A 24,836-nucleotide genomic window follows, 5' to 3' on the forward strand; every position below is an offset into this window, starting at 1 on the left:
GAGATCTTCTATTGTTCGTCGTCTACATATGGCTACGTCGCTATATATATACGTTGAGCTTTTATTTTGTTTCTTTGTTTTCTGTCATTAGTTACCAGCTCAAGTCCGGCAACGGACGGTCAATATTCAGGCAACAATTAATGTTTCCGGAACACTAGTTGCTCATTTATGAAGAATGGTTATTGTCGTTTTCATCTTCATTCATTTTCCCTTTTTTTTTGGTTCTATTTCTGGTCTGTGTCACGTTCAAGTCTATTGATAAACTAAAATATAAAAAATAGTGTGTCAATTTTTCTGTCGTTACTGTGGCCCACCGTTGGTTGACCTTGTTGAAACCATCTAATCATTCAATATATTAATAACCTAGTGCTGCGAAACAAGAAGAGAAGAAATGGCGCTTTCATGATAACAAACCGTACAAAATAGCCGACAAAAGCAAAGACAAGGAAAGATGACAAAAGAAAGGAAAATACAGCGGAGAACAAAAAAGACTCAAACATGCGAAAGAAGGGGGGAAAAAATGATAAAAGCATAAAGACTAGGCCTCCTCTTTTTTCAAATGCCATTCGTGATAAATCTTGGTGACGAGCGCCGTCAGTGTCGACTGATAGAGCGCATCGAGGGCCTCGCCGTCATTCAGCTCGTCAATATCGTGCCCACCGCAGGCTTCCAAGGCCTCGGCCACGCACTCTCTTTTGTGCAGCGTCCAGTAGTCGTGTACTAGCGAGACGGCGTAACCGTTGCCCCCGCGCAGGTACGGGTCGCAGCCGTCCGAGGCGGTCCGTTGAACCAAGTCTGGAAACAGCGCGCCGTAGATGCGGCGCCATCGCTCGGCCTCACCCATGCCTCGGGCGGCGCGCAGCCTGTCCTTGTCCTTGATGCGGCGTAGCTGAGCCTCGGGAACACCCTTGCGGGAGGCGTCGCCTTGGGGCGCAAAGTGGCCGACGGGCTTGCAGGTGCGCAGGGCCATGTGGGCGTCGCGGGCGTCGTAGTCGGCGGCAAAGTCGCAATGGCAAAAGGCGCAGTAGGCCGTCGGCGGGTGGTGCGCACGAATATGGGCCAGCACGCCGGCGAGGGTCTGCAGGTCGCGGCCGGCGAGCACACACGAACGATGGGCGGCCGGGTCAGCGGCGAAGAAGGGGCACGCGAGATGGAAGTAGCCGTCAGGCCGGGACACCTTGACCATGTGTTCCCGAGGCCCGTCGCCGTTGCCATTGCCGCAGAGCAGCGTCAGAGATTCGGCGGACGCGAACCAGTCGGTAGGGTTGATGCGACTGGGCGGTGGGATGCGGTCCTGCGGCGGCTCCACGTAAGTGACGGTTTGGATCCAGGCCATGACACGCTGGTAGGATGTGGCGAGGACATGGTCGCGGATGGCGGGCTGCATGACGAGGCCCCGGAGGCTGTCACGGTCGTCTTTGTCGGCAGTGAGGGTCGTGGTGCTGCGCGTTTCGGTGGCGGGGGCATCGGCGTCAAAGTCGTCGTTTGCCTCAGCAGATGCCTTCATCATGACAGGGTACGGGTGGTGCGAGGGGCCGTCATTGCTGTCGTCGCCCGATTCTGACTCGGTGACGCTGGCGCTATTGGACGTCAAGCTTCCTGGGTCGCTATCGGCAGAAGAGATGACGTCTTCGTCGGCACCGGCGTCAGAGTACGTGTCGTGGTCTTTGGCATGTCGAAAGGAGGACGAGGGCGGCGGCTCTTGAGATGGCATCCAGGACCCAGCCATGGCTATATATACGTAACTGCCTTCAGAGTGGTTGGAAGGCGTTTGGCTCTTTTGGGGGCTGAGCGGAAGCATGACCTCGTCACCCTCGTCCATCTTGACGTCTGCCTGCTGGTGGGGGTGGTGGTGGTCCTGGGGGTCCTGGTGGTCCTGGTGCTGTACAACAACCTCTTCGCTGTCCTGTACCACGCGAGGCAGCGATGGCGGGCGCCAGGCACCTTCAAGGCCACCACGCTTGGTCATCTCGATGCGGCATGGCATGCCAACAAAGAGACTTCGGAGTGAGCGTGAATGGCTGTCGTCGACGTCGCGCATTACGTCAATGCAACGCCAGCTACGCAGGGCCGACAAGGACACACGCAACGCCGAGGCGACTCGTACATAAATACCGTTCCACTCGCGGAAGCAAATGGCAATGCTCTTGCTCGTACCCAGGTCCTGACGCTTCTGGCCAATGGAGAGCAGCACGCACCCAGGGCCCTTGCAGACGCGCGACTCGAGCTCGATGCCCTTGCTGCTAAAGCGAACCTTGCCGTTAAATACCCAAGGTCGTTGCGGCTCCTGTGCAGCGACGGTGGCGGTGGCGGTGGCGGCGAAGTGGCCAAACTCGGCGGGCGAGCGGGCGAGCAGGCCGCGGACCTCGCCGTCGTCGCCGCGGGCACTCCGCCAGGCGAGCAGTGACCCGTCACGCGTGTCTCGAAGTAACTCTTCCTGCAAACGGAGAAAGGCACGGGAGGCTCCTTCGCCGTAGCGCACGGGCAGCGTGGCCCCGGTGACGGCGACGAGCGCGTAGGCCGTGTCCTCCTCACGCGCAGCGGCCCGGCCGGCTGACCACGAGATGCGCACCGCGAGCGCCACATCGGCGAGAGCAGCGGCGTCAACGAGGACGCTGCGCGGAATGCCCGTGATGCGGGACAGGAGCGGCGCCAGCACCGGCGAGTCCTTGTCGCCGCGGTAGTTCCACTGGGCGTCGTAGAAACGCACGCGCGGCGGCAGAATTAGCTCTTGCAGGGTCCAAGCCCGCTTCCAGTACCGGCAGCGGCTCCAAGCTGAGGCATCGGCCTCGGATATCGTCGTCATTGTTGTTGTTGTTGTCGTCGTCGTCACCGTGGCGGCGGGGAGATCATGGAGATGGGCGAAACAAACGGCAGAGTTGCGCAGGCGACGCCGGGCTCCATTGACGGCATCGTCGAGGTCGGCCGTGGATGTCTTGTCGATGCAAAACTCGTCGATCCAGACATACTCGATGCCGCTGCGCAGCGCATGTCGACAAAGATGCTCGAGGGTGTCGCCGCAGAGCGCCCACGTGCTCTTGGTATTGAGTGTGTAGGGACGCTTGTTGGTGTTGTTAAAGGTGGAGCCATGGTATTTTGTGTTGGTCGCCGAGGAATTCTTGCTGATGTAGGAGTAGGGCAGTGGTGGGGAGGTTGGGCTCGGTGAGTAGTGTGGAGGGGGCACATCATAGTCTGAACCAACAAAGTCCGAACCAACAGCGAGATGCTCACGTAAAAGGGGCCTGTCTCTCGTGTGGGAAAAAACGCCATAAGGCGGAAGTGCACCATCGGGCAACTCGACGACTGCTCGGCTGCGTACACAAACAAGCTTCATGATCTTGGTAAAGGGAGAAGTTGAGAGTGCTTGCAAGCCAGGCAAGATGAAGAATCATTAGGGTATTATAATACATGTCCTCGCAATAGCGACAACCACTGAGAAAAAAACCGTCTATTTGGAACCAAGGGGCGCCAGGCAGCGGACAAGATGGCAGTGCAGAGTGCGTATATATACTAGGCGAAAAAAATCACAAATGTGTAGCAGACAAGGGGGGACGGGGGAGGGCAGGAACGAGAGAGTCAGAAATGAGAAAGGCAGTCAGTCGGCAGGCACGCATATGCTACTCCTTTTTTGCCATTAGCGCCTATGATTCAATACAGCTGCATTGCCAGCTGCCAGCCTCGCCTTACAAGGCATGCCTACGGTTGCCATACAAGAGTGAAGACCAGTAGTATGTAGTAGCCTTGCATGAAATGCCCCCATGTCTCAAGACTCCATCGAATCCACAGATTTTATGTCTGCCTTTTGCCCATTTAGTCCATTTTCATCGTTTATAGTGGGTTTACCCGGCCAGCCATGTGAATCGATCAACAACTACCTTATGGCCGCAGATGCAGATTTGAACGCCGAGAATTACAAAGTTTTTTCAACAATATTTTGCCATTATAAAAGCAACGTCGAATCCATCACAACATTCTCAAACTCGTCCTTTATCAAAAGTATTATTGCCCCCTTCCCCCCTCTATTACTCTACTTGCCGCCAATTGGCTCGACTAACGTCCATGACACAATAGAGATTGCGCTATTCCGCTTGAGCGGCCGCTGACATGCACTGCCACCACCATAAATTGCGGGTTTCTACTCAAGGGGTCCTATGATAAACGCATGTATGTATCACTATTTTCTCATCAACTGCCCATCTTTCTCATTTTCTTTCCTCAAAGAGGGTCGCAAAGCAAGCCGCATCATTTAGCGGTATATGCGTAGAGCCGGCCTGTTTTCTGGCCCTGCCCTGCCTGGCTGCGGAGCTGAAACCCACAACATTGCAAAGCGCAGTCATCGCTTAAAGAAATCAGAAACACCTTTGGTCAGGGTAAACTTACTTCAAAACGGGCTTGCTGCTGCCTACTTCTTTTTTCCCGTCGTCGTTTTTCGTCGGGTGATGTGCCCCAGCCCGTGGCGAGATGCGCGGTAGTCGCCGCACAGCTGTGTCGGAGTTGACCGATGCCCCTGCACGGGTAGGGGCGGTGGGGGGGAAGATGATTTCTCGCCAGCAGCGACAAGAGGTGCCACGATTGTGACTGGTGACTTTGTCTCTGTTCTTTTTGCTTGCAGCAAACATATTAGGCCGTTGTTTGGGTTCCCGTGGGGGGGATCGGGGGAGTGTCGTAGTTATATTTCACACAATTGTGGTGAGAGCCCCACACGGCCAACTTGGCGGCCCGCCCGCATGGGATCGCCATCCATTGGTCTAGATCTTTCTTTTTTCTGTCTCTCTCCTGCTATCTTATTGGGGCATGTGGGGGCTGATAAAAGAAGGCTTGCTGGGTTGCTGGGGAAGGCTCTTGGTGGCGGTCTGCAAGGGCGGGAAGCAACTTGTCATAAAGATGTACGTCAGATACGATCATACGAATCGAGCAATGCTCGCAAGGCGGACTCGCTCTGTAAATTATCAGTAAAGGATCGTAGTCGTGTCTGCCTTGTCCAAATTTAACCAGGTCCGACGGCCCACGTTGTTAGGTCATGGAACTTCTTCTCCCCTGCCCCCCCTCTACGCCGCCTTTTTCGACATCTGATGCAGTACCATATATCCGCCCCGGGGGAACCTACTACACCACAACAGTTCGCCGCCATGGCTGCCGGTAACTTTTTTTTACATCCTCCCCCCCCCCTTTTCAGGAAGCTGTACGGTGAGGATGAGTAGGTCCAGACCATGAGGCTGACTGTTTCTGCATCGTCAATCTCTCTGACGGTGAGGCTGGTTGGCTGACTTTGCAACATCATCATCAAGTTCACTGCCCTGCGAGGCTCTTCTTCTTCTTCTACTAGTATTAGACTGAGATGTTCGAAGCCCCGTTTCAAGTCTCCTAAGCTCTTGACCAATGGAGTAGGCGCCAACCGTCGGTTGTACCCTCCGGATTCTCTCTCTCCTCTCTCCTCTCCTTCCGATGCTTTCGCATAAGACTTCCCTGGACCGGCCCAGACCGCGGTTCGGCAACGTGGCACACTTCAAAACCTACAAGTTTGTACTTCCGCTCTACGCATGATGCACATCCCCATGACGCCCTACAATGCCCCCAGTGCGGGGATCAAATCCCGCCAAGGCGATACGCCTCCATGTGGCTTATTGTGATTGAGCCCTCCTCATGCAGGGTTACCACTCTCCACGCAGATTACGACAGCACGAGGCTCATCCCCATCATGATTGGTGCAAAAAGCGAGCTGAATAGAGCTGAGTAGTACTGACAGCCCATTCACCAGTGTCACTTTAGACGTTCGACGTTGTCATGGACGGTTTATTGCACATGGTGTTCTGCACCTGATGATTTCGTTGCTACATTTATGTTCATATTTTACTTGCTTATTCACATTCCCCCATGTACAGAACAAGTCAAATCTGTCTCAAGCGTGAAAAGATGATCAATGACGCCACAAACGTCTTGATGACACTTTCGTTATCCTACTCAGCCTTTGCTGATTGTCCGGCTGGACCGGATTATGCTCAGCTCGAGCAAGTTTAAGCCTTGGTGATGCCGGTCAGCTGCGCTTCATTGCAAATTGGGTGAGAAATAAAAAAAAAACCTACGCATTTCTATAACGGAGGCAAAAAAGTAAGAAAAAAAGGTAAGCGAATTAGCAAAATGATTCCGAAACTGCACATATTAATCGTTGTTTTCTAGGTCCTCGACTTACCCCGATGCTCTGTTTAGAGAGCACATAATTTTGTCAGCAGTTGCACAAATTTCCAACTTGCAGGCCTCTAAAAAAACAAACTTACGACGACGGCCTTGATTCCAGAAAAGGTGACGGGACCGGAGCAGGTGAATTTGCAGTCGCACTTGGGGTAGATGACGTTCTGGCCAAGAGCTTCGACTCTGCCGCAAGCGGAGCCGGAGGAGGTGGGGCACTCGGCGCGGATGGAGAGGGCGCCGGCGCCGGAGATGATGGCGAGGATGGTGACGGCACGCATGTTGATGGCTGTAAGGGAACGGTGAAATCAATTTTCTGAAACAAGAGAGTTGCTAAATGAGTTGGTCGTGAGGGAGTCAAGGCGGGAGAGACGATGAGTTTTGTAGTCTACAATTCCTTTCTCAAAAGTCTCGACTTTTTTTTCCTCTCTTTTTTTTTTTTGGCTTCTCGGCGCATCTTCAATCTCCTTCTTCAAACAGCATACATTGCCGTTCTCTTCTCCACAGCTCGTGTCACCTGGGCACGCTTGGCAAAAGCTACCTCTGCATCGTCTCGTCCTCGGCTGCGAACCCCACGTCATGTTCAGCCTGTGCAAGTACTTGGGATGCCTGTTCTCTCTCACCTATGCAAACAATTGATCCTTCTTCACTAGCAGCGTCTCGGGCCCATCACCGATAGTTGCCTGGCGGCCGACAACAGCAACCATGCGTCTTCACCAGCCAAGGGGAGGCTTCTGCATGCCCTGACTCGTCGGGGCTCATGTCATGCACGGTTGAATTGGGGAATTGAGTTCTGACATGTTCTTTTCAACAGAGAAAGAGGGGAGATCCATCCCCCGATGTAATAGCAGAAAAAGACTCGTCAATAGGCAAGCTGGAATTGAGCGCGACGAGAACTCGCAATTGTGTCGAAATCCCATTTCATCCAGCACAATCCTCACACTCCTCTTTCTGACGGTCGATAAAAAATCTACCGAGGCTCGTTCATTGTTGGGTGGGTGTGAGCAATCCATCTGCCCGTCTGCAATCTGTTGGAGATGAAAAAGTACATGGGCCCGTCGAAAGGGGGGGGGGGGGGGGAAGCCGTCAGGGACCCTGTCACGAGACGTACAATAGCAAAGAGCGTATTGCGATCTACAGATAATTGACGGAATTAGGGTTTACCGTACGACTAGCTGAACAGCACTTATACGGCTGACGAATTTTGGACGAAATTGCTCGACCTTGCTCTGTACCGTGTGGTTCTGGATTCGTCTAGATCCCGGCGTCGATACTCCTCAAGCTGTGGATTATGCTTGAATAGACAGTGGTGTGAGATATATGCCGATTCAAATCTATGTCAATTTACCTTGCACTACCTTTAATGAATATAAGGCAGCTGGACTTTGCCAGCGAGAACAAAGCCACCTTCAATGTGCGCATCGAATGCGGCACACGAGGCTTTTTCTAACGCACATTTCGGGTTGCATCGACTACCACCTACCAAAAATGGTGAGAAATCGACGATACTTTTTATAAATAGAAAAAAAGACAATCATCGATTTGTCGGGTGTGGAGAAGCGACAAAGGACTGGGAACTGGAGCCGTTGCCGAGCCAGAACGCGGGGTCGACGCAGCATCGACGCAGCTCGACGTCAGCTGGATTTGAAGAGATGACACCGACAGTATTATTTTATTAACGGGTAAGAAAGAGCGAATCGTGCGTTCCACGACAAAAGACTAATAATGCTCGGGATCCGCCATCAAATGTCAGAAACTCGTGGCGCAAAGGGGCTTCCTTTCTCGGTCGGTCGCCCGCTGCACTTGTAAAAGATTAATAAAAGTTGTTGAGATATAGACTGTGCCGTTGATACATGCTGAGCCTAGATTTAAAAAGCAAATAGTTGTGCTTGGCTGCATTTGCTTCGACCCTTGTCCGACGCCGCTTGGCAAATTCTTCGAGGCACCTTGTTTAGCTCTCTAAATCGACATGGCAGAACGTCAGACTGCATCAGTAGCCAGAAGATTTACTACACAGCTACGGATACATCTTTAAAAGTTCGGGAGTTGATGGAATGCTGTAGCTCACAGTTTATCACGTGTCTGGTCAAGTTGACAGAATGTAAATCTCAACTACAAGAAAGAGAAAGCGCCCCAGGTACAATAACGCCTCATCTGGCAAAATATTAAAATCCGATAAAATCATCGAAAGCCTCAGCATAGCCCACGCAAGAAAAAAAAAAAGAAAAAAAAGACGTGGTATCTTGAGCCAAGCAACAAATACAAAGTACAGGTGATGCCATGGTTCTTACATGTTTCGCAGCAAAGCACGCCTAAAAAAAGTGGCCGCCAGGAACAGCGACAAAGACTGCTGTCAAGATACCACCAAGGAGGATCGAGGCAAGAACTGCCTGGATAAAAATGGTATCTTGAATCTGACGCAGCGCCGGCTCTTGGATCCAGACCTCGCGGTCAAATACCTTGCGAACGACGTTGCGCTTCTCGTACTTGACGATCCAGGGCTCGTCCTCGTAGCTGTTGCTCGAGCCAAACGACTCGAAACTCGTCTTGGATACGCTATGGCTCTCGGCGTCGTCCTTTTCTACATCTTGGGTAAAGAGCTCCCAGGGGCGCACGTGGCGGTGATGCATGCCGTGCAAGACGACGCACATGCCCTTGTAGGCTGCAACGAGGGTGCTGATACCAACAACAAAGGCAATAGCCGTCAAGGCGCGCCAGCCGCGTCCCGCACCGCTCAGGCAAAGCACGATGCCGGCGATGATGCCGAGCAGAATGGTGCCCACGCCGAGGCAGCGCGCAAACAGAACACGAGCGGGGTTGCCGTTGCAGATGGACCAGCGGACAAAGTTGGGGTGCGCTTGGCGGCGGAGCATCGTCTCGACGGAGTTGATGATGAGGCGCAGGGCAGAGGGATGGGTGGTGTGGGAGAGGGCCTGAACGGCGGCCTTTTGCTCCCATGCGGAAAGATTGAGCTGGCGCGGGGCGCCGTCCATGATGTAGGTGGCAATGACGCGGTTAATTTCCTCGCGAAAGGGCTGAATAGAAAAGGGTTGCTTGGCACCAGCGGCGTTAAAGGCTTCCGAGGCCTGCGAGCGATACGTGTTGACGGCTGTGGTGGGCGCCTGGGAGGCCGTGTAGACGGACGCTTGGTCGGGGGAGTCGTCCGAGATGCGCGTAGGCGTTGTAAAGGGATTGCTGCTGCCGGTCTCATGGCCATGCTTCTCGAAATCTGTGCCCTTGAACAGTTCAGCGGCCACGGCGTTCTCTGGACGCATCTTGTCGGCATTATCCTTGCGGATGCGGGCGACTGCCTCGTCCTCCATGGTCTGTGTCCACTCGGGGGATAGGTGCAGGTCAGTGGTGTCGGCATCAGCAAAGCGCTTGGCGTAGTCCCTGTACCAAAGGAAGAACTGCAGGTTTTCGGCCGCGTGCTCAATGTAGATGAGATAGTTCATGAAATCACGAACAGTCATGGGCTGAAAAGGACGTGTTAGTTAGTGACATGGATGTGGATGCCGTTGGTATCACTTACAGGGCAGGTTCCGCCGTTAATGATGTTGTCAAAAGCAAGAGACTCGGGTATACCGGTGCTAGAGCCAGATGTGCCAGAGTGTACCGAGCCACTCGCCTTGACATCGGCGGCCGATTCGCGGTTGGCGATACTCTGAGCGTCGACATGCTTCGGTCTGGTGTATGTGAGAGGGACGCCCATCTTGATGAGGTTATTCGCAGCGTCTTTGGCATAGACTATCCCGGACCACGATATTGAATGGTTTTAGTCTTTCAGGAACGTTTGCACAACAGAATGAGGGCGAGGACGAGGCTTATACATTGGTCGGCCCGGAGCCATGGTGTGGCCAAGAAGATCCAGACTGTGTACCAGCGGCGCCGCAACCAGGAACACGGGAAATTGACTTTCTCAGGCGGGACGTGGCGCATGGTCAAAGAAGAAACAATTGGCCCAACTGAACGGCTGGATGCGGTGGGGAGATGCATGGCTGCAGGTTACACTTGCATCTAGTCGATCAGTAAGAAGCGAATGCACGTCAAGGGTGGTGTATCTGTACTTGATCGAGCACTTACACACATCCTGGGGTACTGACAAGGTAAGCTCCTTGCCGGATTCTGGTCGAGACAATGGAGTGGCTGACGCTCGAACCCCTGCTGCTGCTGACAGAGTGGAAATAGAACCGGACCCAAAGCTAGTTCAACGGGCTGTTGCATGGGTTTTAACTTTGCGGCTCGGAGTAAATCAAGGTCTTTTCTTCTTGAAAATGTTGTGCGACCGTCAAAGGATGCAATATCCGTCAGTCAATCCTAAATAGTGAAGCCCTCCAAGAAGCACCCGGCTTGGCGGGAGCTCCGTGCTTGCCATCCTTGTGAGATCGAGACGAGACGAAGGCTGCTGAACTAGCAACATGATGGCGTCCGAGCGGCAGCTTCGACAGCGACTATTGTTTGCGGAGGGCGTGGAGATGTGCAAGACTGGGATTGTATTGGCCAACTAGTAAATGTAAAGGGCAGCATCGAATGGCGAATTTTAGAGAGGCAACTCGATTATCTGTTGCCGCGTTGCCGCGACAGGGCTCGACATGTTCTTCGTACTCTGGTGGTGCTGTGAAACTGTGGAAATGAGGTACACCACCCGCAGTAACAGATTTTTTTGTTTTTTTTTACGGCTGCGTAATTTGCTCTCATATTTGATCGAATCCGGGATGCAGGGCCGCCGGCAGCCACGTCCATGGCACCCGACATGATGCAAACGAAGGCTGCAGTGCACCAGCAGCCTTTTTGGAGAAGTAAAGGGGGCCAAGACAGACCAAAAGCAAAATGGGGGCCTGGAAGCGAGGAGACTTTACTCAGTATGTCACGGACCAAGGGCTGTTCCGCTGGACGGCTGGAATACTGATGGAAAAAGAAACCCTCGCCAAGAAAAAAGAGTGTTCCGCTAGTTGTCGTTTTGCTCGAAGTGGTGGCAAACGAGCCTGAGCAAGTCAGCTTCTTATTAGTGATGGCGTTTGTTTCGGTGCATACCTTGGGCATCCAGCATCAATGGCTGGGAATATTGCTCCTATTGAAGATCTTTAGCACGTATTCGGTGCAGTCGCGCATGTCGATCAGTATTGGGTACACCAAGCTCGTGATCAGCAGGGCACAAAACGCGGGAGCGGATGGATGGCGGCACAGGTACCTACATTAGTACCTAACAATAAAAAACGCCCGCAGGAGCCCATGTTACAGCGAGAGACGCCCTGTACTTGCGCCAACGCGGACCATTGTCTGCAAAGAGCTGGTACCAGCCGTCTGGTGCAGTAGCACAAGGTCAGGTCCGCCCAAGTTTGCTGCTAGTTGTTTCTACATTACCAATTGATGAACTAGCTGTGCTGAAGACATTTTCTTTTCACCCGTTTGATAGGCCAAGAACAGCTGGGCGCTCTCTCCTTTGGTGTAGCGCTATTTCTGCCTCTTGCAGCAAGCTATCGAATGAGAAAAAGTAAACATATGTGCGCTCAAATACTCTGACTCTCTGTCGGAGTCTCCAAGCAACGAGACGACATCTGAGTCAATATTCTATTTTGGAGCACTCTGCGGCATGTCTTGGGTGTTTATTGGTGGGACTGCCCTTCTCACCTGCGACGGACCTTGAACTGCTTTTTCCCGATGCATTCGGTCTACGATCCTGACTCGCTGTATCCACCATCAACGCGCATCCAGCCACGCGCACTAAATCCTTGTTTGGACGAATAAGCACGCGCGGCAAGACATCACAAAAGACATGCATCTCGATTCTTGATTTCCCCAAGTCTCCTCTTCGTCCGGGACTACCGAACATGTTATCTCGTCTCCTTTGTGGCGCTCGCCTCCATGGCAGGGTAGGGTCCCAGGTGTGCCAGGTTCCGCCGCGTCGTGTCGACAAGTCAATTTGATGAGAGACACGCCTCCGGAGCCGCTTCCGCTGGAAAGAGTCCCTCGGGTATTCATGGGTCCGGCCCATCATCTTGCAACTGCCGATTGGTGTTGCAAGGTCGGCAGTGTCCTTGTACCAGTAGAACACAAACAAACCATCAACATCATGTACCGCTTCGATATGTCTTGCGATAAGCAGTTATACGATCGAAGGGTCGTAATACCACGTGTTATAATTCCGATACTCAAACAAGGATGTCCTCGTTTCTACTGCCTATCCGTAGTGCTTGTGTCTGGAATAGAAAAGAACCACTCGCATTATAATATCTCAGCCAAAATGGTCGAATAATGGAAAACGCACCACAACATTGTATAAGCGAGACAAAACCGACCAACCACGTCAAAGTTCGCCTCCGTGCTCTCATCGCATACTGTATACCGAAAACATGCCACTCGTAAACCGAAAACGAGCGTTACATGCCTCGCCGTCGCCGACGGGCACCGGCTACCCTACACCGGCATCTCGATAATCGAAGCAAGCCGACACGGATCCGCACATCCGACCAAGAGCGAAATCAGGCCACGAAAATGGCCCCGTTGTCGATTCGAGTCCCAGTCTTGCGTCCAACCAAAGGCATTTCCGACTACCCGCGGCGGTGTCGCTCCCGATTGCCATTCGAGGTCTAACACGGTGCGTTATGTAATCGACGTCGTTAATATGTACCACACTCACCGCCTATGGTACTTTGTCATGAATGTATCTCGCTAACGGAGCCCCGACGGAGCCCTCCATCTCGGTCCCAATGACGCTGCTCTGCACGGAAAAGCCGGGCTGGGCCGAGCTCGCGCCAGCCCACTGTGAATGCCCAGAAGTTGGTTTTAGAGAACCCCGCCGTGCGCCGGTTTGCTGTTCGAACCCCGCCCGCCCAATGGTGTAATCTTGCTGGGCGCGCGCCCGTACAATGAGAGCTCCTGCCCCTCTATTCCGAACCAATTCCAAATACCAAGACTGCGTGTCTCTCTCAACCCAACAAAAAGTACTCGCAGTTTTGTAAATCAACACTGGAATATACGAGAATCGCCCGCCGATAGCCACACCTGAACCCACATCCCTGTACGTACACTGTCAATTGAAATAGTTCGTTTCCCCCCCGCCAAACTGTCTCTTCTCTACTTTATGCTCACGCACACAAACTAATACGCCGAGACACCAATTCAGTTTTCACAAGAACCCGTCAACCCATCCAACCGCAAATATGTCTGCTCTCAAGGCCGGTGATAACTTCCCCGAGGACGTCGTCTTCGGCTGGGTGCGCCCCTCACCCGAGACCGCCGGTTTCAACGCCTGCGGCGTCCCTACCAAATATCCCGCCAGCTCCCGTAAGAAAACACCCCGCGCGAGCATGACATTGGGAGCGCTTTCACCCCTCGACAATGCCAGTAACTAATGCAAGCCGACACTCTAGAGTTCAAGAACAAGAAGGTCGTCCTCGTCTCACTCCCTGGTGCCTTCACCCCCACCTGCTCGGCCAACCACGTTCCCGGCTTCATTGCAAAGACTGCTGAGCTCAAGGCCAAGGGCGTCGACCAGGTCGTCGTAATTGCCTGCAACGACGCCTGGGTCATGTCCGCCTGGGGCAAGGCCAACAACATTCACGACGAGTTCATTGTGAGCAGCCCTCTCCGCCGCAATATCTTGACAAAAACCCGTTGCTAACAGCCCCCCCCAGATCTTCGCCTCGGACGACGACTGCAAGTTCAGCAAGAGCATCGGCTGGATGACCTCTCCCGACCGTACCGGCCGCTATGCCATTGTCATTGACCACGGCAAGGTCACCTACGCCGAGCTGGAGCCCGCTGGTGGTGTCACCGTCTCTGGCGTCGACGCGGTCCTGGCCAAGTTGTAAGAACCTCATAATCTAGAGAATACAAATATAGATAGAATAGACCGTCAATTCAGCACGTAATACTTGTACGATTCTCGTCTCTGCGATATCCTCGCTAGCATAAGGATATTCATGTACATTGGGTGTAGGTCTCCGTTGTGCGTACGCATCGGGCTTAATCCATGGCAAAGCTCAGCCAGGGTGACCATATCTGATTATGGCAGCCTGCGTCATGACGACAGATCTGTAACCACTGGCATGACCTCACGAATGATGTTGAATTTGCATTGGTTCGTCATTGCTCAAAAAACTACCAATGTACCCTATGCCATTCCATGCACCTGTAATGGAAGAACCGGACGGAAAGACACAAGAACCACAAATGAGACTCCTTTCATCCCCCATTCCTCCGCTTCCGCGAATTGACCCGTTGAATTTTTGTATTTTCCCAAAGTTTTTAATCACATTTTCTTTATCGGTCAAACAAATCTATCGGGTGCGAGCGGCGGGCTTGCTGGCGGCACCACCCTTGGCACCCATCTTGGAGACCTGGCGAACAGTCTGGCCCTTGGCGGCACCAGCGTTCTTGGCCTTGTCGGCCTTCTTGGCGGCGGCGGCGGCCTGCTTCTTGTCCTTGGACTCCTTGATGGCGGCAGCGCGGGCAGCCGAGCGGGCCTCGGGGCGCATGCCACGGCGCTCCTTGATCACCTCGAGCGAGGCACCGACGATGCCGCGCTGCGCCTTGACGGCGCGGCGGGTGCGCTTCTTGGCAACCTCCTCAGAGATACCCTTGCGGTGCTGGCGGCGGAACAGGACGGTCCAGGAGATGCGGCGGGGGTTCTTTCGTTGCAGGAAAAGCGACTCGGACTTGCCGTTCTGGAAGCGGAAGACCTTGCTGTCGCCGCGGACAAAGATCTTACCCTGTGAAGAACACCATAGTTAGCCATCAAACAACTCCCATCGTATATAAGACATCATGTCCCGTCGCAAGTTTGTAAATTTCGCCAGTTTTTCGACAAAGCACCCCGTCGGCAAGAGAGCAATGAGGAGCCCCATGTTGTTCGATAGCTCAAAGGTCCCCAAGATACATCATGTCGTTCCTCATCGCTTCTCTCGATCGCGGCGCTCTCGATTCGCATTGCAACGGGACGGGAATAAATTGGTCGTACCTTGCCAGGGTAGATTCTCTGTCCCGAGAAAGCGTCGTCGTAGGTACGCATCTTGTCGCGGTTGGTGTGTTTTGGCGACAAGTGTGGTGTTGTGGTGGACCGTGGATTTGGCGATGGCAAGAGTTCAAACGCCTGTTGTCCGCTTCAATTTCTCAAAATTGGGGAGCGTGTGTGGCCAAAATTACCTAAGCAAAGTCTAGGGCAGGCGAAAGAGAGTTCCCGGGTGGCTTTTTGCGGCAGAGTCACGTGATGACACTCGCTTTGGCGATTTGACCCTAGCCGGGATGACCAATCAAAGCTATTGCTTCAGCTAGAGTTCCAGAAGTGGATCCGCCTGTCCCAAAAGGGACATTTCAATGTTCAAGATCTCCATGATTACTGTCTGAACCTGAGTTGCTTTAGCATTATTGAAGAATGATCCGGCGTTATTAATTGACGTCTTTTGGTGTTTGAACATAAGCGCCATGACATTATACAACCGCAGAGTATATGGCGGTATCTACTGCCAATGTTATTGCGGAAGCAGTGCTCGCTCAATTCGGCAAGCTCCCTGCCAAGCGAAAACCAAAGATTCGCGATAATGGCTTACACGAATGGATACCAGCAAGCGGCATTGTGGCCGAAAAGGATGAAATCTTTACCTGTGTATCTCTAGCGTAAGCCCTTCATTTCTTGACGGCGATTCGATTACTCAGACCCTGCTAGTACGGGCATGAAATGCCTTCCGGCGAGCAAGATGCCCAGCTGCAACGGCGTCGGCTTACATGACTGGCACGCCGAGATACTCACCATTCGCACATTCAACCGATTCGTCCTGGATGAGTGCATCCAATTGATGGACAATGGCTCTTCGGATCTGATAGAGCGATCCAGTCCGTCGGCTGGCGTTCACCCGTTTCGTCTGCGACGGGGCGTCAAGCTTCATATGTACGCCTCAGAAGCGCCATGTACGTCTTGGCAGCCACAACAATATTCCATAGACTAATCAAAAATAGGTGGAGATGCAAGCATGGAAAACTTGATGGCGGCGCAGGACGATGCGTCCCCTTGGGATATGTCTGCAGAAGCAGCCGGCGAGGACGAGGCATTGCGGCAGCTGCCCGGACGGGCCTACTTCTCACGGCTCGGCGTAGTGCGACGAAAGCCAGCGCGAAGCGATGCGCCACCTACACTCTCCAAGTCGTGCTCAGACAAATTGGCTCTCAAGCAGTGCACCTCGCTGCTGGCGTCGCTCACTTCCTTGTTTGTCGATCCCAGCAACATCTACATCTCCACCTTGGTTATGCCCGAGGACCAGTATTCCGCTACAGCATGCCAGCGCGCATTCTCAGCAACGGGGCGCATGAGTGCCATCGCAGACGAAGTCACGGTTGGCGATTACAGCTTTCGTCCCTTTTCTGTGGCGACAACCACAGTCCAGTTTGAGTACTCGAGACGAGCAGTGCAGTCGCGCTCTGACAACTTGACTACCAGCAATCTTGCAGCAGCGTGGGCTTTATCCGGCATCGAAGAGTCTATTCTCGGTGGGGTGATTCAAGGACACAAGCCGTTTCTGCCCAAAGGCGCCAGCAGCATGTCGCGGCGCAGGATGTGGCAGGCGTGCCGAGAGCTCGCGGGTAAACTCCCAGAGTGGCCGGCCATAGCGACGCAGCTAGATGCAGTAACATACGATCAAATAAAGCAATGCCGTCTGCTCGAGATGCGAAACAAGGCTAAGGCGCGCGCAAGGAACGTTGCGCTCGCTGGTTGGATACAAAACACGGGTGACGATACATTTAGCATAGAGTAAAGCAGAGACGTGATATATGACATCAATAGAGATTGGTATATTCTCAATATGTAGCTCGCGTTCTGTACAAAATAAACGACATTGAGCCTACACCACTAAGTGATCTTTTCTCCGACCCTTGGCCCACGTCAATCTCGTCAACCGTGAGCTAGACAACTGGAGAAAGAGTTGTTCATTTTTGATTTTACTTTTTTGAGCCCCCAGTCCCATATGCGAAAAGAAAAGAAAAAAGTACAAGCCGTTATCTGCTTCCTCTGACCATCATCCTATGCAGCGGGGAACTTCGATGCAGAGGGCCAGGGCTGTGTTTCAAGTCCCGCCCACCATGGAAAACCACCGCTGCAAAAATGACAAATCTCGAGGCCCTTTCTCTCAACTGCCGCTTCCTGTGATGCAATATCCCAAGCGCGTATTTACTCGACCTTGCTCTCAAAGTTTTCGCCCTCGACGAGGTCGGGGATCTCGTCGTCGTCATCGCCCTCGCCGCCCTCGGCCTTCGACATGGCCTGGTAGCTCTCGGCGAGCTTGCGGAGCGAGGCCAGGGAGTCGGGGCCGAGCTGGTTGAGGATACCGGGGACAAGGTCGGTGAGCTCCTTGTCCTCGCCGTTGCCGTAGATGGCAAAGGTGTTGGAGGGGACCGAGGCGTTGACTGCCGGGACGCGTTAGCATTGTGCCGTCCGGGCCGTTCCCGATGTGCTTTCAGTTGCTCTCTGCCGAGCTACGTACCCTTGGGGGCCTTGAAGTGGATGACGTTGCCGTCCTCCTTGAACATGTTGACCTCCTCAATGCCCTGAATAGGCTGGGTGTTGAGCTTCTTCAGGGTCTGGAGGAGCTTCTTATCATCAGCGCCGGAGCGGGCAGGACCGCGCTTGGCAGGACGACGGGGAGTTCCCTTGCCACTGCGCAAAAATACACGTTAGCAAGCTTGTTCGGCTGATTTAAAATGATGCGGCATTCGGTCGTCGGCTTTCTGAGCGATGTTCGGTGGTGTGAGGGGCAAAATGCTTACCCTGGCCATTGAAGTTAGCACCACTTGTCAACATTCAAAATTTGGGCAGCATTTCTGCCAGAATTGGACATACCGCTGCGGGCGCTCTGGGCACCAAGCTTCTTGAGACGCTCCTGAATATCCGCCATGATGACAGTTGTGTGTAGAGGGAGGGATCGGCTAGAGATTCGGCACGTAAGTGACAAATTTGAGTGCACAATGGTGACGGCCGCAAAGCCCTTGCAAATAGTCGAGATTGGGTAGGGCGTCGGCTATTTCGGGGTGGCGCAACGTACCAAAGAGATGAGGGGTAGCGTCAGATGGCCTTCTTGCTCGCCTTCGTCACTATTCGTGATGGTTATGGGTAGAGTCGTTTTTGTGCGTGCCAAGAGTTTTCGCGTGGGGAAAAAGTATTTCGCCGAGAGGGTCCCTCCCTGACCGCACCAGTACACCACCAGTTTAATAGGTAGTCAAGGATCGAGCCTAGCCTGGTCTCGGACGGACAAGCTTGCCATTAGCATCAACCGAGGCGACATCGGTATTTCTCGTCTGTATTTCGGAGAAAATCAGACGCATTGAAATCGGGGTTTATTTTATCCAACGGGCAGCCTCTACACTTGAAACGTCATGACTCGCCGGCTTGTCGCGGCCGATATTCAGGGCAATTTATATGGTACATTGCCATCTACATCAAGACGCACGGGCAATATGCTACATCATGCGCTCCAACTATGCGAATTATATCCTGCCAACTGCCACATGGCTTTCGGATGATGATTCATCAACCGTCGGCTTTGAGTTTGCGTCAACCAGTAAGACAACACCTTGACTGCGTTATAGACTCACAAATAAGCGTTACGCTTTATTCTGACTCGCTTCTCTCTGTGCAACTGCCACCTTTGGCATGCCGATGCCCGTAAAGAAAGGCATACATTTGCGATAGTTTAGACAGGACAAAGACCACACAGGCCGTTTCTTGGATGCTAATTAGTAGGCGTTCCCCACGCCGAACCACACTGCCCACTTTGAATCCCTTCCAATCTTCTTGAAAGCAAGATAGCAAACCTAATTTATGAAGGGTCTGCTTTGGCGCTAGCTGCGATGTAACACCGTCGGTGCTGGCAGACCACGCATCTAATGCGCAGTGCATGAAACTACTTGTATGGCTGTGGTAACAGTGGGCACCTTGTCTCGTTCAGAGTCATGCCAGGAACGGGGAACAAGACCAAGACGGATACTGATATGAAGGTTCGGCTCGTTTATTTAAGAGGCGTCGAGCTGCTGTCAATCTCTGTTCAATTCGTCTGAACTTCACTCGCTTCAACTCTTCCAAACAAGTCACCATGAAGACCTCACCTCTAGCGCTCTTGGCTGGCGCCACTATCGCCGCCGCGGCTGGCCCGCGCACTATCATGTACTTTGACCAGTAAGTGCATTACAAGGTTTTCCTCCAAATAATGCTTTTTTCTAACAAGGTAGATACCACACGACGACCACTCCTCCCAAGAATGTCACTGCTGGCGTCAACTATGTCATTACTGCCTTTGCCCCCTCCACAACCTTCAACACTGGCACCGACTATACCCCCTTTATGCCACTCGACCAGGTTCGCGCGCTCTTTCAGAACGGAACCAAGGTCTGTATGGCCGTTGGCGGCTGGGCCGACACGGAAGGATTCGGCGTCGCCGCTGCCTCTGAGGAATCTCGCAAACTCTTTGCCGAGAACGTCGCCAAAACCGCCGACAAGCTTGGTTATGATTGCGTCGGTACGTCTATCATTCCCCGCCCGCTTCTGATGCATGTGAAACAGACTAACACAATGCAGATATTGACTGGGAGTATCCCGGCGGTAACGGCGAGGACTACAAGAAGAACACCAACGACGGCAAGGTCTCCGAGATTGAGACGTACCCTCTGCTGCTCCAGGAGATCAAGACCGCCATCGGCGACAAGGAGCTTTCCATAGCTGTGCCCGGTAAGGAGGGCGACATGATTGCCTACACAAAGGAAAAGGTTCCCGAGATCATCAAGGCCGTTGACTTTGTCAACGTCATGACCTACGACCTCATGAACCGCCGCAACAACGTCACCAACCACCACACCTCCATTGAGGGCTCCCTCGCCTCCATCGACGCCTATATCGCGCGCGGCGTCCCCGCCGAGAAGATGAACCTCGGCTTCGCCTTTTACGCCCGCTTCTTCAACACCAAGCCCGGCGTGACCTGCGACAAGCCCACCGGCTGCGTCACGGACGAGCTCGAGTTCAGCAACGGCACCGACACGGGCCGCTCGGGCGCCGTTACCTTTGAAAAGGAAAACATCAAGGACGATTTCCTCAAGGCCATTGAAAACGGCCAGGCTGACAAGGAAAAGGGCGGCCAGTGGTACTGGGACGCCACGAAGGAGGTCTACTGGACCTGGGACACGCCCGAGTTTATCAGCGAGAAGCGCACCAAGATTGTCGAGGCGAGGAAGCTGGGCGGTGTCTTTGCATGGAGCCTGTGCCAGGACAGCTTTGACTGGAGCCGCATCAAGGCCTTGACGGCTGGGACGGCCCAGAAGCCCGAGACGACCCAGAAGCCCGAGACGGCCCAGAAGCCCGAGACGGCCCAGAAGCCCCAGACGCTCGAGAAGCCCGAGACGGCCCAGACGTCCCCAAAAGCCTGTGCCGCGAAGCCCGAGACGGCCAAGAAGCCCGAGACGGCCCAGAAGCCCGAGACGGCCGAGAAGCCCGAGACGGCCGAGAAGCCCGAGAAGCTCGAGACGACCGAGAAGCCCCCAAAAACCTGTGCCGCGAAGAAATAGCTGCCTCTCATATTTGCGAAACTTCGCACTGTATATACAACACCAGACAGAGCGGGGTGATGTGGGTCAAGAGCAAGAAAAGAGTATCAGTATATAACTATTAGCTATTGTACTATTTACTGATGCATGCCAATTGAATAACTGCTGTGACTCATTCAACCTTGTCAAACTGAAGCGTGCCTTTCTCGATCGGTGAAACTACCCGGCTCAGATGCAGCAGCAGTCCGCTTGCTTTGCCCTTGGAAAACGGCAAATCTTTGACCGGTTGGATATCTCTTGAATTCAAATTCTGGTTGTTCATCAAGCACAAGGGAAACTGACACACTATAACTGGCAATGGCAGGACGACAGATGATTGACTGCCCGCAGTCGGATATCTGTGATGTGGCCGGGATACCCAGCAAGACCGGATCAATTGAGTGGGCGCCAAGTCTCAGCTCTACGGCAACCAGTCCTGCCGCCAAATCCAATTCGTGAATATTTTCCTGCATAGCCCGGGAAAATTGTTTACCCCGTGTGATGACCAAGGTGATCCATTTGACATTGTCTTTAACACTGGAACCTGCTGCACCAGCGCCAACTTGGAAGCATGTAATGTGGTGAGGAAGCTCTAGAAACTGCTTCTTGTTTTGGTACAGAAGTAGCCGGTGGTCATGTTATCCGAAGCAATGGACTGGTTCGGTCAAAGTAGGCTGAACTCCCCAGAGGGTCTAGGATGATGTTGCGAATCACATCTCCGTATCATGTTGAAGTCAAAAAAGCCCAATCACATGCGTTAGTATTATGTACATCACGCTGCAGTACTAAAACAAGAGTCCGGTGATTGTGCTGACTGTCCAGTGTCGCATGTTGTGTATAAGGCCTCGCATAGTCTCTGTTGTGCTGCCGACTTTCTAATTTGGGTCGTGATCGGGTTTACTTGTGCGATGTGTTACAACTTATTCTAGAGTAACGTATCTCCCAGGCCGGATATCTTCCACACTGAAATAATCTCTGAGAATGCCCCAACTGGGAGTATTCCAGCCAGCCACAATATAAGGGTCGTACTGCCCAGAACCCATCACCTGAGATAACGCTGCCACTGTAAAAGCTTTCATGGTTTCAGCCAACCTTCCCGAAGTTATTTCATGTGGCGGGTGTGTTTGAAAGAGTCACATAGCTGAAGTCCTGCGTGCAAGACAGTCAGTATGACATGGTCAGTGCAAGACGTCCAGTACAAGACGGTCCGCAGAAAACGGTCAGTGGCTGGGGCCATGTGTTATCGTTGTACAATTTTGTCCATCTACTACTGCCATCTAAATAGCGATGACTTTGCACTGCCCCATAGCATTTCAAATCATCTGACTGGCTTCACCGAGTGAGTTTGAATTTGGTTTGCTGTCTTGGGCATAGCAGGCTTGAGAACGTGCCGCGAATAAACAGCGTCCGTCATCTGGCAACAAACTACTGCAATCATCGCAAACAGCATCGAAAGTGCAAATACTGATTATGAGAGTGAGTACCATTCGTCGCTCTGCAATTCATTTATTTTTGCTCATCGCGCTGCCTACTGCGCGATCGATACCACGCATGACAAAGGGCGGCACCAAACGGCGTCGGATTACAAGCATAGACGATGCCTGACTCGATCAAAGGAACTAGAACAAGAGCAAGCCTATACTCGTGCTACTGATGTACGGCTTATATTTTAAAGCACGCGTCTACCCTATATTAAAAGCTATACAACTCATAGCAAAGGACAGTAGAGAGGGGAGCCGAGCTAATGATGGGTGGACAAAGCTCTCTGCGCTATGGGCCACACTAGAGACACCCAGCACGGCGAAGCGGCACAAGATGTCTAGAATATTGTCTGTAAGTAAGCACCGGGGAGAGATCTAGAATATCGTCTGTAAGTAATCACCGGGGAGAGACGGGTCAAACGTAGTCTTATTTGCGTCGGGACTCTCAATCATCCGCAACACGGATGGCAACGGTTCTGGCGGTGACGATACAGGGTGGCGGCCATTGTTCGGCCGTGCAGAACGGAAGGGTGGCACAGCATATGCATGCTTTTTGTATTACGGAACCGCTCTGCAAATTGGTTGCATGTGCCAAGATGTTCCAGAAACCAAAATCTTGGCTGTGCTACGTGACAAGAGACATGGCGGGCATTCTTTTATGAGATGGCCGCGTCAAGGAAAATTTGACGAGTCACAGAGGGCACAAGACTGCGAATACATGTCTATGAGCTATTATTCTGAACGCTGCTGCTAGAAATTTGAGGCTGCGGTACGGCCAACATTCCTTCTCTTATTCTTCGGACTGACTCGAGATGGCGATGCCAGTGGTTGGAGTGGAAAGCGAGCGCAAAGAGCTTCGGTCGGCTTTTACACGGAGATAAGGTAGATGATGTGGCTGAAATTTGGCGGTGAATGATTCATTGATTACTGTAATGGACGGGAATAATTCCGAGAAAAAAGAGAAGGCGAAGAAAGAAAGATGAGACCGGCTGTCGTAAATGGCTGGCTGCAGTCCATTATGGTACGAGACCCGAAACATGAACGCTGGCGTTTGATGAGCCAAGTACAGCTTTATGAGCTAAATTAAAAAGATGACGTGTCTTTCGGGTGGTGTTTGCGTTCTTCAAACCTATCATGCAGTTTCTAATGCAAGCCAATCCAAACACAATGCTCTACGCATGATGCCCGGCGCATCAACATGTTCAGGGGTAAAAAGGAAGGGACCCTGGAACTTTTGTACGAAGAGAAAGGGGGGTTTAGTACAAAGTAATGCGGATACTGGGTAGGATACGTTTTTTGAACACTTTGACAGCTCATCAAGTTCTTTGACCCGACTCATCCGTCCGGGCCGAAACGGCGCAAAGGGGGGGGGGGGGCCGCGCCCGATTTCTTAGATGTTGGGCGGCGCGCCACCACATGCCCTCCTCCTATGCGGCGCTTTTCCCCCGAGTCGGGGTCACATTATTCGTCATTAGGTAGTAGCGCCATGGGGTCAGCCACCCCGTTCCCTCCCCGCGCGTCCGAAGGGAACGGACTCTTCATGACACGGGTCATTGCATGTCCCCCTCCCCTTCCGGAGATGCGGGCGTTGGGCCTTTATTACCAGTAAGCCTCCCCCATGTGCCAAGCCCAGCCAAAAAGGATTCAAGTCGTTTTGACTGAACGTGGCAACGTGGCTTGCATGTAAATACCGGCCGAGGAAATCTCAAAGAAAGATGACGGTGGTGGCGGCTGCATGGTGAGTTGACATGGTTTCATGCAGATGCTGTAAAAAAAAAAAGAAAAAAAAAGAAAAAAAAAAGAAAAAAGAACGAGGCTGAGCACAAGTCGACGTGGGTGCGTGGTATCACTGGTATGCGCGTGCTTTTTTCGTGTGGAAAAATGCTGAGCATGTTTTGCGTGTGCATGGGTGACCCAAGTCTTAGCTATACAGATGACTGATTCACATCTAAGCTTATCTAGTTGAATCCCGTCTGAGCCAAAAAAAAGCTGAATCCCGTCCTCAAGCTGAATCGCGGTGCGTGATCCGAAACACGAGGGTAAAGAGACATCAACCGCCTGTGCCAAGCGCTGGTAGGCCCGCAGTACTGGAGTCGACAACGGAGGCGCACGATAGGCGGATCACGGCGCACTAGGTATTTGACCGACAAGGGGGGCTTGCTTATCATGGAGTCGAATTTTTTTTTTTTTAAATAATGAATTATGAATATCAATCCAACAATGAATATTCATATCAATAGCAATATCAATAATACTTTGTATGTATGGAGTTTAGGTAAAAAGTCGCAGAATACAGAGACTTGTAGCAAATATAACCAGCTGCCCTTGGCGGGCAGGTAATAATGTAGCCAACGCGCATTCTGACTGGTCGGAATGGGCGAAAGTGGTGACACCGAGAGGGAGAAGACGTTGTGATGGCATGGCCCCCTTGTCACGCCATCTTTTTTCCCCATCTTTTTTGCTTCCTTCTCTTTTCTAACTATGCTCATCATAATCCGTAAGTTGTGTTTTTATTGAGTGTTGGACGAGACAAAAGTTGCCTATTGCGGGTAATACTGGCCGACAAGTATCAATATTACGGGGCTACACTACGGGGTTAACTGGACC

At 52.6% G+C, this 24,836-nt stretch overlaps 8 protein-coding genes across 8 annotated transcripts; 3 read left to right on the forward strand and 5 right to left on the reverse strand.

Annotated features, from left to right (window-relative positions):
- Window positions 1–538: 538 nt before the first annotated feature.
- BBA_06742 (HET domain-containing protein) lies at window positions 539–3,334 on the reverse strand (the record flags this gene model as incomplete). The annotated part of the gene is made up of 1 exon (XM_008601839.1): window positions 539–3,334. The coding sequence occupies one exon, from the start codon at window positions 3,332–3,334 to the stop codon at window positions 539–541; it is 2,796 nt and encodes a 931-aa protein (XP_008600061.1).
- Window positions 3,335–6,014: 2,680 nt separating this feature from the next.
- Window positions 6,015–6,467, reverse strand: BBA_06743 (uncharacterized protein; the record flags this gene model as incomplete). Its single annotated transcript, XM_008601840.1, has 3 exons — window positions 6,015–6,038; window positions 6,191–6,199; window positions 6,276–6,467. The coding sequence occupies 3 exons, from the start codon at window positions 6,465–6,467 to the stop codon at window positions 6,015–6,017; spliced, it is 225 nt and encodes a 74-aa protein (XP_008600062.1).
- A 2,031-nt stretch (window positions 6,468–8,498) lies between these two features.
- On the reverse strand, window positions 8,499–9,898 carry BBA_06744 (uncharacterized protein; the record flags this gene model as incomplete). The annotated part of the gene is made up of 2 exons (XM_008601841.1): window positions 8,499–9,662; window positions 9,719–9,898. 2 exons carry the CDS (start codon window positions 9,896–9,898, stop codon window positions 8,499–8,501), a joined length of 1,344 nt encoding a protein of 447 aa, XP_008600063.1.
- A 3,451-nt stretch (window positions 9,899–13,349) lies between these two features.
- Window positions 13,350–14,035, forward strand: BBA_06745 (putative peroxisomal membrane protein; the record flags this gene model as incomplete). The annotated part of the gene is made up of 4 exons (XM_008601842.1): window positions 13,350–13,473; window positions 13,560–13,762; window positions 13,824–13,996; window positions 14,032–14,035. 4 exons carry the CDS (start codon window positions 13,350–13,352, stop codon window positions 14,033–14,035), a joined length of 504 nt encoding a protein of 167 aa, XP_008600064.1.
- A 433-nt stretch (window positions 14,036–14,468) lies between these two features.
- On the reverse strand, window positions 14,469–15,199 carry BBA_06746 (60S ribosomal protein L24; the record flags this gene model as incomplete). Its single annotated transcript, XM_008601843.1, has 2 exons — window positions 14,469–14,900; window positions 15,149–15,199. 2 exons carry the CDS (start codon window positions 15,197–15,199, stop codon window positions 14,469–14,471), a joined length of 483 nt encoding a protein of 160 aa, XP_008600065.1.
- A 438-nt stretch (window positions 15,200–15,637) lies between these two features.
- On the forward strand, window positions 15,638–16,937 carry BBA_06747 (adenosine-deaminase domain-containing protein; the record flags this gene model as incomplete). Its single annotated transcript, XM_008601844.1, has 3 exons — window positions 15,638–15,804; window positions 15,854–16,095; window positions 16,144–16,937. 3 exons carry the CDS (start codon window positions 15,638–15,640, stop codon window positions 16,935–16,937), a joined length of 1,203 nt encoding a protein of 400 aa, XP_008600066.1.
- Window positions 16,938–17,350: 413 nt separating this feature from the next.
- Window positions 17,351–18,074, reverse strand: BBA_06748 (putative transcription factor BTF3a; the record flags this gene model as incomplete). Its single annotated transcript, XM_008601845.1, has 4 exons — window positions 17,351–17,586; window positions 17,664–17,836; window position 17,947; window positions 18,020–18,074. The coding sequence occupies 4 exons, from the start codon at window positions 18,072–18,074 to the stop codon at window positions 17,351–17,353; spliced, it is 465 nt and encodes a 154-aa protein (XP_008600067.1).
- A 1,194-nt stretch (window positions 18,075–19,268) lies between these two features.
- Window positions 19,269–20,730, forward strand: BBA_06749 (chitinase 18-11; the record flags this gene model as incomplete). The annotated part of the gene is made up of 3 exons (XM_008601846.1): window positions 19,269–19,351; window positions 19,405–19,691; window positions 19,751–20,730. 3 exons carry the CDS (start codon window positions 19,269–19,271, stop codon window positions 20,728–20,730), a joined length of 1,350 nt encoding a protein of 449 aa, XP_008600068.1.
- Window positions 20,731–24,836: the final 4,106 nt, after the last annotated feature.

The sequence above is a fragment of the Beauveria bassiana genome (assembly GCF_000280675.1).
Source record: "Beauveria bassiana ARSEF 2860 unplaced genomic scaffold BBA_S00020, whole genome shotgun sequence".
NCBI classification, from domain to species: Eukaryota; Fungi; Ascomycota; class Sordariomycetes; order Hypocreales; family Cordycipitaceae; genus Beauveria; species Beauveria bassiana.